The 14040-nt window shown below is 28.8% G+C and overlaps 2 protein-coding genes across 2 annotated transcripts; both read left to right on the top strand.

The window, feature by feature from the left end:
- Positions 1-1393: 1393 nt before the first annotated feature.
- Positions 1394-2359, top strand: LOC133673496 (cysteine-rich repeat secretory protein 38-like). Its single transcript, XM_062094346.1, has one exon. It carries the CDS (start codon positions 1465-1467, stop codon positions 2200-2202), a length of 738 nt encoding a protein of 245 aa, XP_061950330.1. The 5' UTR covers positions 1394-1464; the 3' UTR covers positions 2203-2359.
- A 6652-nt stretch (positions 2360-9011) lies between these two features.
- Positions 9012-9957, top strand: LOC133672354 (cysteine-rich repeat secretory protein 38-like). Its single transcript, XM_062092741.1, has one exon. It carries the CDS (start codon positions 9100-9102, stop codon positions 9826-9828), a length of 729 nt encoding a protein of 242 aa, XP_061948725.1. The 5' UTR covers positions 9012-9099; the 3' UTR covers positions 9829-9957.
- Positions 9958-14040: the final 4083 nt, after the last annotated feature.

Below are 14040 nucleotides of genomic sequence, written 5' to 3'. Positions count from 1 at the left end.
AATTTAATAACATTAGATATCTTCCTGGTCGTATTATTACAGGATCAAGAGCAATTCATTTATATATCCATTCTGTGAGCGGAAGACTTCCACCCTGTTTATTTTTATGTTTTTATATATTTTTTTAAATTAATTTTTTTTTGATATTTTTAGATTATTTTAATATGTCGATGTCAAAAATAATTTTTTTAAAATAAAAAATATTATCTTGATGTATTTTCAAGTGAAAAATATTTTAAAAAACAACCGCTATTATATTCTTAAATATCCTAAATGACTTATTATTACATTATTTTAGTATATTTGTAATTATGGTTAAAATTCTTGGGGAGTAGTGGGTTCATCACATAGACTCTGAATTTATTGATTTGTTAATGGTGCTCTTTAGTGAAATATAAATTTTAGACTCGTGCTTGAAATCTTTTTTTTTTTGGTATAATATTGAGTGTTTAACTTATAAAAAATGATATGGTTTTTAACAAGGTGCATCTATATTAAAATTCTAAATTCTAGCTCCCCTCCGCGACATGTATAAATATCGGTTTGGCTAAAATATAGTTAATCTAATTTTAGCTGCATTGATAATAATCTTATTCATAATATAGCTAGATTGTATTCGAATGTGAATAAACACACATTATTTTATTTGGTTGCTCTTTTCTATTATATATATTTTTTTTTTATCTCTTATTAATGCAATCATCCTGTAAATAATCATTCCACTTTTCAGGGGATCTTCTAAACGACTATTTTCTTATTATTATACAGAAGAAGAAGATATCTTTGTGGTATTGATTTTTGATAAACACATTCTTATAGTTTTTATAGGAAACTCTTTGCATTGTCTTGCTTGCTGATTAAATGAATATCTAGAAACATTTTGCAAGGCCAGCTCCAGCTCTGGGAGGTTAATTATATAAAAATTAATCTTGATTTTTAATTACTTGTCTTGGTCAAATTACTTGTTTTATCCAATTACAAGCTCTAAACGAAATTAATTTATTGTTTCTTGGAAGCTTGGAGGGCTAAAAATCTGTTTAATATTCAAGAAACAATTATGTTAAGATCGAAGCGTTAAACATAAAGTCAGTGAATATATATATATACACTAGGAGCACCTATTTGTGCTTAATTTACTCACCTTTGCGTGCTGCATACAAAAAATTATAATAAAATAAAAACAATCCTTCTGATTTCTTAATTAATTACCTTCCTGAGATTGTTTCTTTCTTGATTAACTATACAAGTTCCGCAATCCTCCCACAATATCCTTGAACAATTCTTGTCAGCTTGAGCAGCTGGCAAATTCAAAATTAGACAAGTTCATGCAATATCCTCCCATCCTTTAATTAATCCTTAATTAACATGGAGATTACCACTATAAATACATGCTATCATATCCTCCCAACCTCATCAAACCCAACTATTCCAGCTCTCTGATATATAGATTAAGTAGTTCAAACAATGTCTTCCTCCAGATTCACCTCCTCTCTCTACCTTCTAACTCTCTCTCTACTTCTCCAAAATGTTCTTGGAGTTGACCCTCTATACAGTAGCTGTTCAGGCAACGAGAAATCAACTGCTAATTATGGCTCTTACAAAACAAGCTTGGACGTTCTAATGAGTTCTTTCTACCAACTTGCACCAGCTAAGGAAGGCTTTGCCCTTGGTTCTTTAGGTCAGAAAAACCTAGACCGACCATATGGGCTCGTTCTTTGCAGAGGAGATGTCTCATCCTCAGACTGCAGTGCCTGTGTTGCTGATGCAACCAGGGAGATCCGCAAGCGCTGCCCATACGGTAAAAGGGGATTCATAGCTTACGATAACTGTCTACTGAAGTATTCAAACAAGGACTTCTTTGGCCAGATTGACAGCCAAAACAAGATCTACTTGTATAACGTGCGAAATGTGAGCAATCCAGTGGTATTTAATCAGAAGACAAAGGACTTGTTGAGCCAACTGGCAAACAAGGCTTATATCGCAAGGAAAATGTATGCCGCTGGAGAGTTGGGCCTTGGGGGATCGAAGAAACTTTACGGAATGGCTCAATGCACAAGGGATCTCTCTAGTGTTGATTGTAAGAAGTGTCTTAATGGTGCTATAAGTGAGCTTCAAGGTTTTGCTGGTGGAAAAGAAGGGGGTAGGGTTACCGGTGGGAGTTGTACGGTTAGATATGAGATTTATCCATTTGTCAAAGCTTAAGCTCTTGTGCTGTTCTAAGGGTTTAATGATCAATATGAAAGAAACACTAGAAATAAGTGTTCTACCTAGCTAAGAACACATGAAATTTAATCTTGAATAATTCAAGTGTTTGTTTGATTTTAAGTCTTAATAAAGTTCTCTTGTATTGTTTGATTAATTCACTTCATACCTTTGAGATATCCTCACGGGTTTGAACATTTTTTTTTTAAGATTTTAAAATCACAGTTGCTAATTTAATTTATTATTAAATCTAACTTAAGGGTTAACTTTCAAATCTCTCATCTCTATTTATTATTTATTTTAAATTTAAAATTAAATCATGTCTCCACATATTCTTGTTGATTGAAAATATTCAAAGAGAAAAATAATAAGTTTAGTTCATCTTAATTAATCCATAAAACTTGTTAACAGAATTATAAACTCCACTAAATATAATTAGTTTTTTAATTTTGCTTTATAACTAAAAATACAAAATTAAATTATCATCAATCCAATAGGACATAATTAATAAAACCTTAATATTTACTTATGTAATTGAAAAAAAAATAAAGATAAAAAAATAAAAAAAACCTAAATAACAAATAATAATAAAAAAGTCACCAGCCTATTACAATAAAACCCAGGCACATGGGCCAAAATAAGATAAAAAAAGAAAAAACCAATAGGACCCAATACAAAAAGATGTAGACATGGGGGCTTAAATAGCCCAGACCAGTTAGGTCAGTTTCAAGCCAGGGCCATTTTTCTTGCTTTTTGTGTCGTACACTCCTATTTCTTAATATTTCGATGGAATCGCCGATAGAATAGTTAATTTTATTGGTGTTTTTTTAAAAAATATTAGGTCCATTTTATTAAAAAGATTGGAATTTCTGATAAAAACAGTAATGAAATCTTCCATCAGAATATTTTGTTGATGTTTTTATCGGAAATGATTGCTCACATTTCGACAACATAGACAATAGAAAATTTCTGATGAAATATTCTATGAACAATTAAGGAGCATTTCCAATGAAATATGTAATAGAATATATTTTGTTGATAAATAAAGTTATATTGATGGAAAATACATGGCAAAATCTAAATTATTTGAGTGAATGTTTCATAGATGATCTCCTCAGGAAAAAAAAGTTGTTAATAACATGTTTTCATCGGAGATTCTATCAATATAATAATTACTGACATAATTTTTTTTGTTTTACCATAGAATATTCCATCATTTGTTTTCTAATTTTCTAGAGATAAATCACAAAATCCTAAAATCCTAGATATTAAGTTATAATTGACTCTAGCAAAAGCCTCTATACGGGGTCATTATTTAATCCATAAACTATACTACTTGTGCAAAAGCCAACTGGGCCTTAATCTCACAAGAGAAGAGAGCAATTCTCTCCTAGCCAGTGTTAGCTATGAAGCCAACTAAGTCTATCAAATATTCCTAGGCTCGAGTCCGTTAGTGAGTCAGTAGGGATCAATTTTTTTTTTAATGATGTTGTTTTGAATATTTAAAAAAGAAAAACAGTTAGATGTCATTTAAAAAAAATAAAATTAACCGAGTCTCACCTTAATCACACGTTAACTCACTGTATCAACCAGTTTTTACTATGCTTAATTTTGGAAAGAAACCTAGCCTAGTTCAGGTATCCAGTTAGCGACTCAACCCTCAAAGCGAGGATTCAGAGCACTGCACTAACACTTGCACTTCAACCCTTGGAGACTTGCACATTTATTTGGCACTTTGCACTTCATGGCTGATCCAGTGCATAACACTGATTTATTACCTTTCTATGAACATTTTACCAATTCTCGGCAACGTAGCAAAGCTCTCGTATTTAATTCGGAAAGGTATAATTTAGTTAAGTTATAGGTTTTTTATTTTTTTAGAGTTTATCAGTTTGACTCTTATAAATCTCAGGACCATTGAAAACTTACATGGTCATTAACTTTAAAATTCATAAAATTAATTAAAATACGCGTAAACTAGTTTGAATATACATGTTAATTAAAAAAATAAAGCTTGTATCTAACACTTTATACGTTGATTATTCTCCATGTCATCCTTGTACTATTCTTATTTCTTAATCAAATTATCAATCCAAATAACATTGTACATCAAAAAACAATAGTAATTGATGACGTTAATTTTGATGAAAATTAACAACATCATTGATTTAAGTTAAATTATAAAAATAAATAAATAAATAAATGCATAAAAACTTTTGAAATCAAGATCAACATCCTTAAATTCAAAGTGAAGAGTTAATGTAGTCTTATTCCTTAATCTTTAGGCCTAACAGCATATCTCAAGTCATTGTGCTACCTTCATACTAATTTTTATTTTATTAACGTGAATATCTAAATTAATTTATATACATTTTGATTAATTTTACAAGATATAAAATTAATAATTATATAAATATTCAGTGATTTTGAAATTTATAAAACTTGAATTAATAATTTTTAAAATATAAATTTAAAACCTTACTTATTAAACTATAACTCTCATAATTATCTTCATAATATTTGATTGCGCCGGAGTCTATCCGATCGGTCCAAGCAGGATGGTTGGACACTTGAATTGTGCTTATATGAGACTAGGCAATTTTAAAATAATTAAGTACGAACTATTAAGCGATGATCCACATAATTAGTGATAATTCACGCATGCAAAAGCAATAAGATTGGACCTGCTCCGTCAGAAACTGCGGCCAGCATAGTTATTGACCAGCCATGATAAGTTGGCAGCTGCCGCCATTAACATGTGGCAAGTGGGTTTTAGCTAGAATTTACAATACAAGGAGCTGCAAAAGTAACCAGCTGATTTCCACTACCCAAGTCTTTAAGTCAGTCTTCTAGACGAAGGTTGATATTCATGCATCCAATCACTCTGTGATCTTTTTAAGTGATGCAGATTCTGAATATTCTCAAGTATAGCTGGCATACCTAATTATCGTATCAATTTACCAAACTAACAGGCGTTTATCATTTTTATTTAAAACAATATATTTTTAGTAAATTCATTTGTTTTGATGCATGTGATCGTGTTAACCAAGTTACATATTAATTAATCTATTAGGTTACTCAAGATCAATATTTAAATTAATTTAAAATAAAATGTAGCCTGGATCAGAGTTTGAATTACTGATTTGCAGAATTATCTTATCATACCATGTCTAAAAACTTGTATCTCTTGTTAGAGAGTTTAGCTTAAAAAGAAATAAATGCATTTGTTTGGTCAAAGATGGGGCTTGGTAAATGGTGTAAATGTGAGGGCAGTGTTTAGAGAGGTTGATCTCCCAATATTAATATTGTTGAGAAATTTTTTTTTTTATTAACATGGTTGTTTGAACCAACTTGTGTATATTTTGGCTAATTTTATAGGTCTTAAAATTGAGAATCATGTAAGTCTCTAGTAACTCTAAAGTTTATGAAACTTTAATTAGTGACTTCTAGAAAGCAAATTAAAACCTGTCTAGTTCAATTATATCTTTTATTATTAAAAAATTTCTGTTTTTTAATAATTAGTGCAGTGGTAGGAATTTCTTGCAAATACGGTGGGACTTTTATAAAATAAATCGATAAAATGGATGCTAATTACAAAGGACTCACTCACCTACAACAATCAATCAATGATATTATTGGACTTTACTGCATCATTCAATTTTATAATTTTAGTATTTGTTGTGAACATTTATGTAATTATAATAACATTATTTTCAAGAATTTGGACGTACTATTATCCAAATCATTCCTTGTTGTATAAATATTGAGATGTGCAATATCTATTAGATATATTCATAAACAAACTACATCGAGATGTTCAAATTTTTTTAAAATAAAATAAAATCCAAACAAGTCATATGAGTTCTTTTTTTTTACAAAACAAATTAGATTGAAATTTTGATAGCTCTAGTTGAGATTTGTCTAGGAAACAATTCAATTAAAAAGTTTAAGTGAGGTTCCAAGATATTAATTATATTATTCTTTAACATACCCTCTCAAGTGAAAGCTCTTTGTGCATGAAACTTGCACAGACCTACACTACTTTGTGCTTAATTTTTATAAATATATAGGGATGATGAGATTTAAACTCGTGACTGCCTGATCATCAAGATTCTGATACTAAGTCAAAGAACTATTTCAACTAAAAACTTAAGTTATTATGTGAAGTCTTAAGATATAATTTATATAATTTTCTAACAAGATTGAGATCACGTGCTAGATTTAGATTTATAAGTTGTTTAATAAGAAAAAAATCTAGACAAGCCAAATAAGTTTTTTTTTATGAAAACAAATATAAGTTCTTATTTTATCACCATCATAATCTTTATATTTACTGACGGAATTTTTCATCTGTATTTGTGCTATCATTCCGTTGGTAATTAATTTACCAATGAAATCATCAACGGAAATGCTCATTTGATGAATCTTTCATCGGTAATTTTTTGTTCGTCGGTAATACAAAAATATTATTACTGATGGATTTACTAACGAAAAAGACGTGCAAAAGAAATTACCCACTTTATTCAGTCGATATTTTCCTCGGAAAAATACCGTATGTAATTCCGTCGGTAATTATTTAAAAACATTAAAAAAAATACATTTTACAAAATTACAAAATAATTAAATTAATATAAATCAACACTTTATAATATAGACTCAAAATGCTTGGAAAAAAGAAGAAGAAAATCAACTTAAACAAATTTACAACAAATAAATAACATGAAAAAATAAATTCAACTAAAAAAATTCATATGAAAAAAAATAAAGTTGTGATTGCTAAAAATTTAAAAATCCTATAAATAAATCAACTAAAAATTGATCTCATATGAAAAAAATCCCCCAACAATATTCATACAATTATTAAGAATAAAAACAATTAAAAATAAAATAAAAAAACAAATATAGTGAAAAAAAACATGAAAAAAGAAGAAAAAAGAAAAATCTTACCTTAATGTAGTTGCAAGTGAAGCTAAGAAGAGAAATTTTTTTTGTAAAGCATATTAATTAAAAAAAACTAAGAAGAAAAAAGAAGAACGAAGAAGAAAACATACCTGAGCATGAAGGAGAAGAGAAAGAGTTGAGGAGAGGAGAAGAGAAAGAAATAGATATTGATGTTTTTTACATATAAGAAAGAAGAAGAAAAAAAAAAAAGAAGAAATGAGCCCCATTTGTTGTGAAATTAGGGATTCTAGGCTTTTTATTGGGGCATTTTACTAACGGTTTTACCGGTGGATAATTAAATATTAATATTTTTAATCATTCCGTTGATGATTCCGTCTATAATATTTAATTTAAATTTTTAATTTAATCAAAAATTTTCCAAAACCGCCTAATATCACCGATGATTTTTCAATCCGTTAGTGCTTCCGTCTGTAATATTTAATTTAAAATTTTAATCTAATTGAAATTTTTCAGAAAACCACTAAATAACACTGACAACTTTTTAATCTGTCGGTAATTTTATATGTAAAGAACAATAATTAACAGTACAATTGGAAAGTGAATAGTTTCAGAGCTCTCTGGAAAATACCAATAGAATTTTCTGTTAGTGATTCTTTTTGTATTTGACATGATAAAGAATGTTCACGTTTATCAATAATTGTACTGACGAATTTTACCACTTTATTCTGTTGGTATAAATGACACATTTTTTTTTTTTTGCTTTGTTTTCATTATTATTTTTTTCACTGTAATTTCTTAGTATATGCCGAGAGAATATATCCGTTGGTAAAATCCATTAAAAATTTACTGATAAAAATATTCCTTCAATATTTCTGTTTATATTTATCAATTTTTTTATAGTGAAAATTGATGCAATATATAGCAAAGATAAAAATCAAGTTTAACAAACTTTAAAGTTCCAGCTTTAACACTATAGAGAAATTATAAAAGAATATTTGATATTTTATAAAATTTTAAATAATAGTATGAATTGAAGAAAAAAACTCTAACTATTTATATAAATGTCCTAAAACCAACCTAATCAAAGAGTCTAAATCTAAGTAGAAAAAAATGATTAAAATCCAAAATTAATTAAAACAAATTAACTACAATAGAAAAAAAAACCCAACTTTTGAATCTAATTTTGGGAGGTTCAATGGTCTGATGACTTGCAAAGTTGTTTCCTAAATCAAAACAGCATGTAGATTCTCCACAATAAAATTTAAATCCAATTCAATAATCGAATCTTATGTTATTGTTGTTTTCGTCAAGCTTTATAATCTGAAATCTAATACATCCAAGCTTCTTCATGAGCTTTATTATATATATAAATCTATTTATTTGGTCCATAAATATATCGAAAAGCAGCAGCACGTGACAAGTCAAAAATATTTTAAATTTTAACTCAAAAATAAATATTGCAGAGTTCCCTTGGAAATATAAAATATTTCACAGTAAGAATAAGCCGCTATTTTCTGTTACTTCTCCACTCTTCTCTCCGAGTTGATCATCATCAAATGAATCTCTTCCTTCTTTTTTATTTTCATTTTTTTATATATTTTACAAGTAGTTAGCTCATTACTTGAACTGTTCGCATCAGATCATCTCAGTGTTTAGATAACGAGAAACCATCTTGTTTCCTTGAAAAGTTGCACCATTTTAGAATTGGGCTTGAACCGAATACCTTCTTCCTTATATCCTATTCCAGCTCTTAACCACTTGTGTTAGCCAGTTTATCAGATGAAACTGATCTAGCTTTACAATCATCAACTGTTCAAATCACCTAAGCTCACAGTTGAAACCTCTTTCCTTCAGCATAGCATATTCAAACAGAAAGTTCTATCCCTAATAAAACAAATGAATCAACCCCTTAACCTCACCCAAGTCAATGCTTCTTTTGCTTTATATATCCCAGTATTATCCCAAGTTTAATCCCATCAATCAGTTCTAGCAACCATGTCTTTCTCCAACTTCGCCTCCTTTCTATGTCTATTAGCCTTTTCTCTCCTTGTCCACACTGGTTTTGGAGCTGACCCACTTTTCCATTTCTGTTCAACTCCTGAGAACTTCACTGCCAATGGCCCATATGAATCCAACCTAAACAAGCTTACTAGTTTCCTCTACTATCAAGCCCCTCGTACAGGTTTTGGTATGGGTTCAAAAGGCCAGAAACCGGTCCAAGCATATGGGCTCGCTCTCTGTAGAGGTGACGCCTCAACCTCAGATTGCAAGACCTGTGTTGTTGAGGCAGGCAGTGAGATTCGAAAGCGCTGTCCATACAATAAAGCGGCCATCATTTGGTATGATAACTGTCTTTTGAAGTACTCAAACAAAGGATTCTTTGGCCAAATTGATAATGGAAACAAGTTCTATATGTGGAACGTGAATGCTGTAAGCGAGCCAGTTCCATTCAATGAAAAGACCAAAGAGCTTTTGACCCAGCTTGCCAATAAAGCTCAAGCAACCCCCAAGTTGTACGCAACAGGAGGGATGGAGCTAGGAGAATCAACCAAGCTATATGGCTTGGTCCAGTGCACTCGGGATCTTTCTAGGGCTGTTTGTAAGAAATGCCTCGATGGTATAATCGGTGAACTTCCAAGCTGCTGTGACGGGAAAGAAGGTGGCAGAGTTGTCAGTGGGAGTTGCAATTTCAGATATGAAATATACCCTTTTGTCAATGCTTAACTACTTGGAGAATGTTGATGGACACAATAAGGGAATGAAACCCTTATTTTATGTGTTCGCACTTTCATGTATTATTGAATAAAAAGTTTTATTATTAAATAAAAAGTTTTCTGTGTGGTTTTAAGATCCCATGAGTTTCTCCCATTAGTTAATGTTACGATTGACACATGAGGAATCCATTCTTTTGACTAGCATGATCACAGGATATACAGCTACGATCGAGAAGCTATCAACTGATGTTCATCAAATTAAAGAGGATTTGGGCTAATTTTTTAAAGCAGTTTCTAATGAAAGTTATTGTAAAAAAACTATTCCAATAAAAAAATTTAAGTTTCTAGATGAGATTTCAAGATATAATTTATATTATTTTTCAATATATTTTTTTAAATAAAAGCTTTTTAATCTTGAAATTTACACAGGTTCACGTTATTTTATATTGAATTTTTATTAAATAAATAAAAATAATAAAATTTAAACTCATAACCATTTGATTATCAAAACTTTAATATCATGTTAAAAAATCATTTCAATCTAGAATTTTAAGTTGTTAGGTGAGATTTTAAAATATAATTTATATTATTTTTTAATAGCATCGATAATTTCTTGTTTTTTTTTAAAAAAATTTAAGACAAAAAAATATAGCATAATTAGACAATTTAAAAATACAGATTGTAAGGAGTATGAAGTTCAAAAATTCTTTTATAAAATAAGAGCAACAACATCTCGTTTTCAAACCTCAACTCTATCTATTTGACATTAATTAGTCTTAGAAGAATCTTAATATATGCTCGCTCAAAATCTCACGTGCTTTTTACAATTCCAGTACGACGCGCGCAATGTATAATGAATAAAAAATAGAGTTTTTTGAAATTTAAAATTAGAGCTAAACTGCATGGAGAACTTTGATTTAATAAATCTTGAATATCAATGATTCTTAATAACTCTAAGAAATAATATACAAAATTATTTAAATAGAAAGTTAAACTGACCTAATGACGATCTAATTAATGAAAACTCAAATAAAATAAAATATTCAAAACCTAGCTATGAAAGGAATCTAAAAATAATACAGAAATTTCGTAAACAACAACTTTTGAATTATTTTAACATAAAATATTGAACATAAGATCTCAATCTCAAACAGCACACCTAATTAATTCGATGATATACACTACCATAAAATCGATAAATACAAACAGAAATATTTAGAGAATATTTTTGTAGATAAATTTTCGATGGATTTTTCTGATGGAAATTTTCTCTCAGTATATACCGAGGAAATTACAGTAAAAAAAATAATTAAAAAAATAAAAATAATAATGTGTCCTTTTTACCAACGGAATTTAGTCCGTTGGTAAAATCAGTCGGTAAAATCATTGGTAAACTGTAAACACTATTCATTATGTTAATTAAGCAAATAACCGACGGAAAATTTTGTTGGTATTTTCCAGATAGCTCTTGAACTGTTCACTTTTCAATTGCACTGTTAATTCTTGTTCTTTATAGACAAAATCATCAAGGGATTGAAAAGTCGTTAGTGTTATTTGACGGTTTTTTTTTAAATTTCAATTAAATTAAATATTACAGACAGAATCACTAACGGATTGAAAAGTCGTTAGTGATATTAAGCGGTTTCAGAAAATTTTTGATTAAATTGAAAATTGAAAATAATTATTATAGATGGAATCACCGATGTAATGATTAAAAATATCAATATTTAATTATTTGTCGATAAAACCGTTAGTAAAACGCCCCAATAAAAAGCCTAGAATCTCTAGTTTTACAACAGATCGGGCTCATTTCTTCTTCGTTTTCTTCGCATATGTAAAAAACATCAATGTCCATTTCTTTTTTTTTTTGTCTCCTCAACTCCTTCTCCTCTCCTTCATGCTCAGGTATGTCTTCTTCTTCTTTCTTCTTTTTTCTTCTCATTTTTTTAATTAATAAACTTTATGAATTTTTTTTCTCGTTTTGGTTTCACTTGCAACTACATTAAGTTAAGATTTTTTTTCTTTTTTCTTTTTTTTTTCACTATATTTGTTTTTTATTTTATTTTTAATTGTTTTTGTTCTTAATAATTGTATAAATGTTGTTGTGGGATTTTTTTTTTATATGAGATCAATTTTTAGTTGATTTATTTATAGGATTTTTAAATTTTTAGCAATCGCAACTTCATTTTTTTCATATGAATTTTTTTAGTTGAATTTATTTTTTTGTGTTATTTTTTTTGTTGTAAATTTGTTTAAGTTGATTTTTTTCTTCTTTTTTCCAAGCATTTTGAGTACTATAGAGTGTTGATTTATATTAATTTAATTATTTTATAATTTTGTAAAATGGTTTTTTAAAATATTTTTAAATAATTACCAATGAAATTACATTCGGTATTTTTTCTAGGGAAATATCGATGAAATGAAAAGGGTAATTGTTTTTTGCGTGTGTATTCCGTCATTAAATTCATCGGTAATAATATTTTTTTATTATCAACGAACTTATCGACAAACAAGAAATTACTGACGGTTGATTCATTAGTTTAATTAGGGATAGAACTTTCTATTTGAATATGCTATGCTGAATTAGGAAAGAGGTTTCAACTGTGAGCTTAGGTGATTTGAACAGTTGATTAATGTAAAGCTAGATCAGTTTCATTTGATAAAGCTAGCTAACGCAAGTGATCATTAAGAGCTAGAATAGGATGCAAGGAAGAAGGTATTCGGTTCAAGCCCAATTCAAAAATGGTGCAACTTTTCAAGGAAACAAGATGGATTCTCGTGATCTAAACACTGAGATTATCTGATGCGAACAGTTCAAGTAATGAGCCGACTTCTTATAAAATATAAAAGAATGAAAATAAAAAAGAAGGAAGAGATTCATTTGATGATGATCAACAAGGTGGTCTTTGTGCTGCTGCAGACATGTTTGTGGACCAAATAGATAGGTTCACCTCTGGAATAAAGTCCACGAAGAAGCATGGACGTGTCAGATTTCAGATTATATAGCCCGATGAAAACAACAATAACATTAGATTTAATTATTGGATTTAATTTAATTTTTTCCTAGAGAATTTACATGCAATTTTCATTTAGAAAACGACCTTGCAAGTCATCACACCATTGAATCTCCCAAAATTAGATTCAAATGTTGTTGTTTTATCTATTTTTGTTAATTTTGGATAAAATATAAAAGAATGAAAACAAAAAAGAAGGAAGAGATTCATTTGATGATGATCAACTCTGAGAGAAGAGCGGAGAAGTAACAGAAAGTAACTGCTTATTATAAAAATATATGCACAGGTTGATTGAGCATCCTCGCTGTGAAATATTTTATATTTTCAAGGGAACTCAGCAATATTTACAGAGTGTTAGAGGTATTTCTATTGATAATCAACTCAATCTTTTGTTAATCTTGATTTTTTAAGAGAAAAGGAGCTCAGATTTCAGCTTCGTATTAGTTTTAGTTTAAAAAAATATCAAAAACTCAAAAAGTTATTTAAAAACTCAAAAAAATAAAAAATAAAAAATAAAAAAATTGTTACGATGTTTTGCCAATTTTCATTTTTCTAAAGCTATAATGTTTTTTTTGTTTATTTACCTTGGAAATCTTTCTTTTACTTCATTTGAAAAAAAAATCCCTTCTTACAAGGTCAAATCCTCTTAGAAGTGATAAGAATCTGCATCGTTAATTACTTTTCTTGGAAAAATTGGTTGTATGAAATTGCAAACTTTAAAAGAATTTTATTAAGAGAGTGTTTAGAAGTATAATAACAGTTGATTTTTAAAATGTTTGTTTAGTCAGATATAAATTAAAATATTAATTTATAATTTTTTAAAATTATTTTTGATATCAATACACCGAACAATCTAAAAATATAAAATAATTAAATAATTTATTTTAAATAATTTTACCCATCTCGTCTTGATCATCTAGAACGCAATACCAACCAAACAAGGGTTATCTATCCTCCTACTTCTCCAAAATATTCTTGGTGTTGACCCTCTATGAAATGTTTTCATCATCGAAATGATAATTGTTGACATAAGTTTTTTTTAACATTGGTAGAATGATGCATCATTTTTTTCTCTAATTTTCTAGTGGCAACTCACAAAATCCTAAGAAACCTAGATATTAAATTATAATTTACTCTAGCAAAAGTGAAACACAAAAAGGTTATTATATATCCGAGGCAGCAGGCCTATATATAGGGTTATTATTTCA

This window comes from Populus nigra, chromosome 14 (genome assembly GCF_951802175.1).
Source record: "Populus nigra chromosome 14, ddPopNigr1.1, whole genome shotgun sequence".
Classification (NCBI taxonomy): Eukaryota; Viridiplantae; Streptophyta; class Magnoliopsida; order Malpighiales; family Salicaceae; genus Populus; species Populus nigra.
The sequence above is the reverse complement of the archived record's forward strand: the minus strand, read 5'-3'. Positions and strand labels throughout refer to the sequence as shown.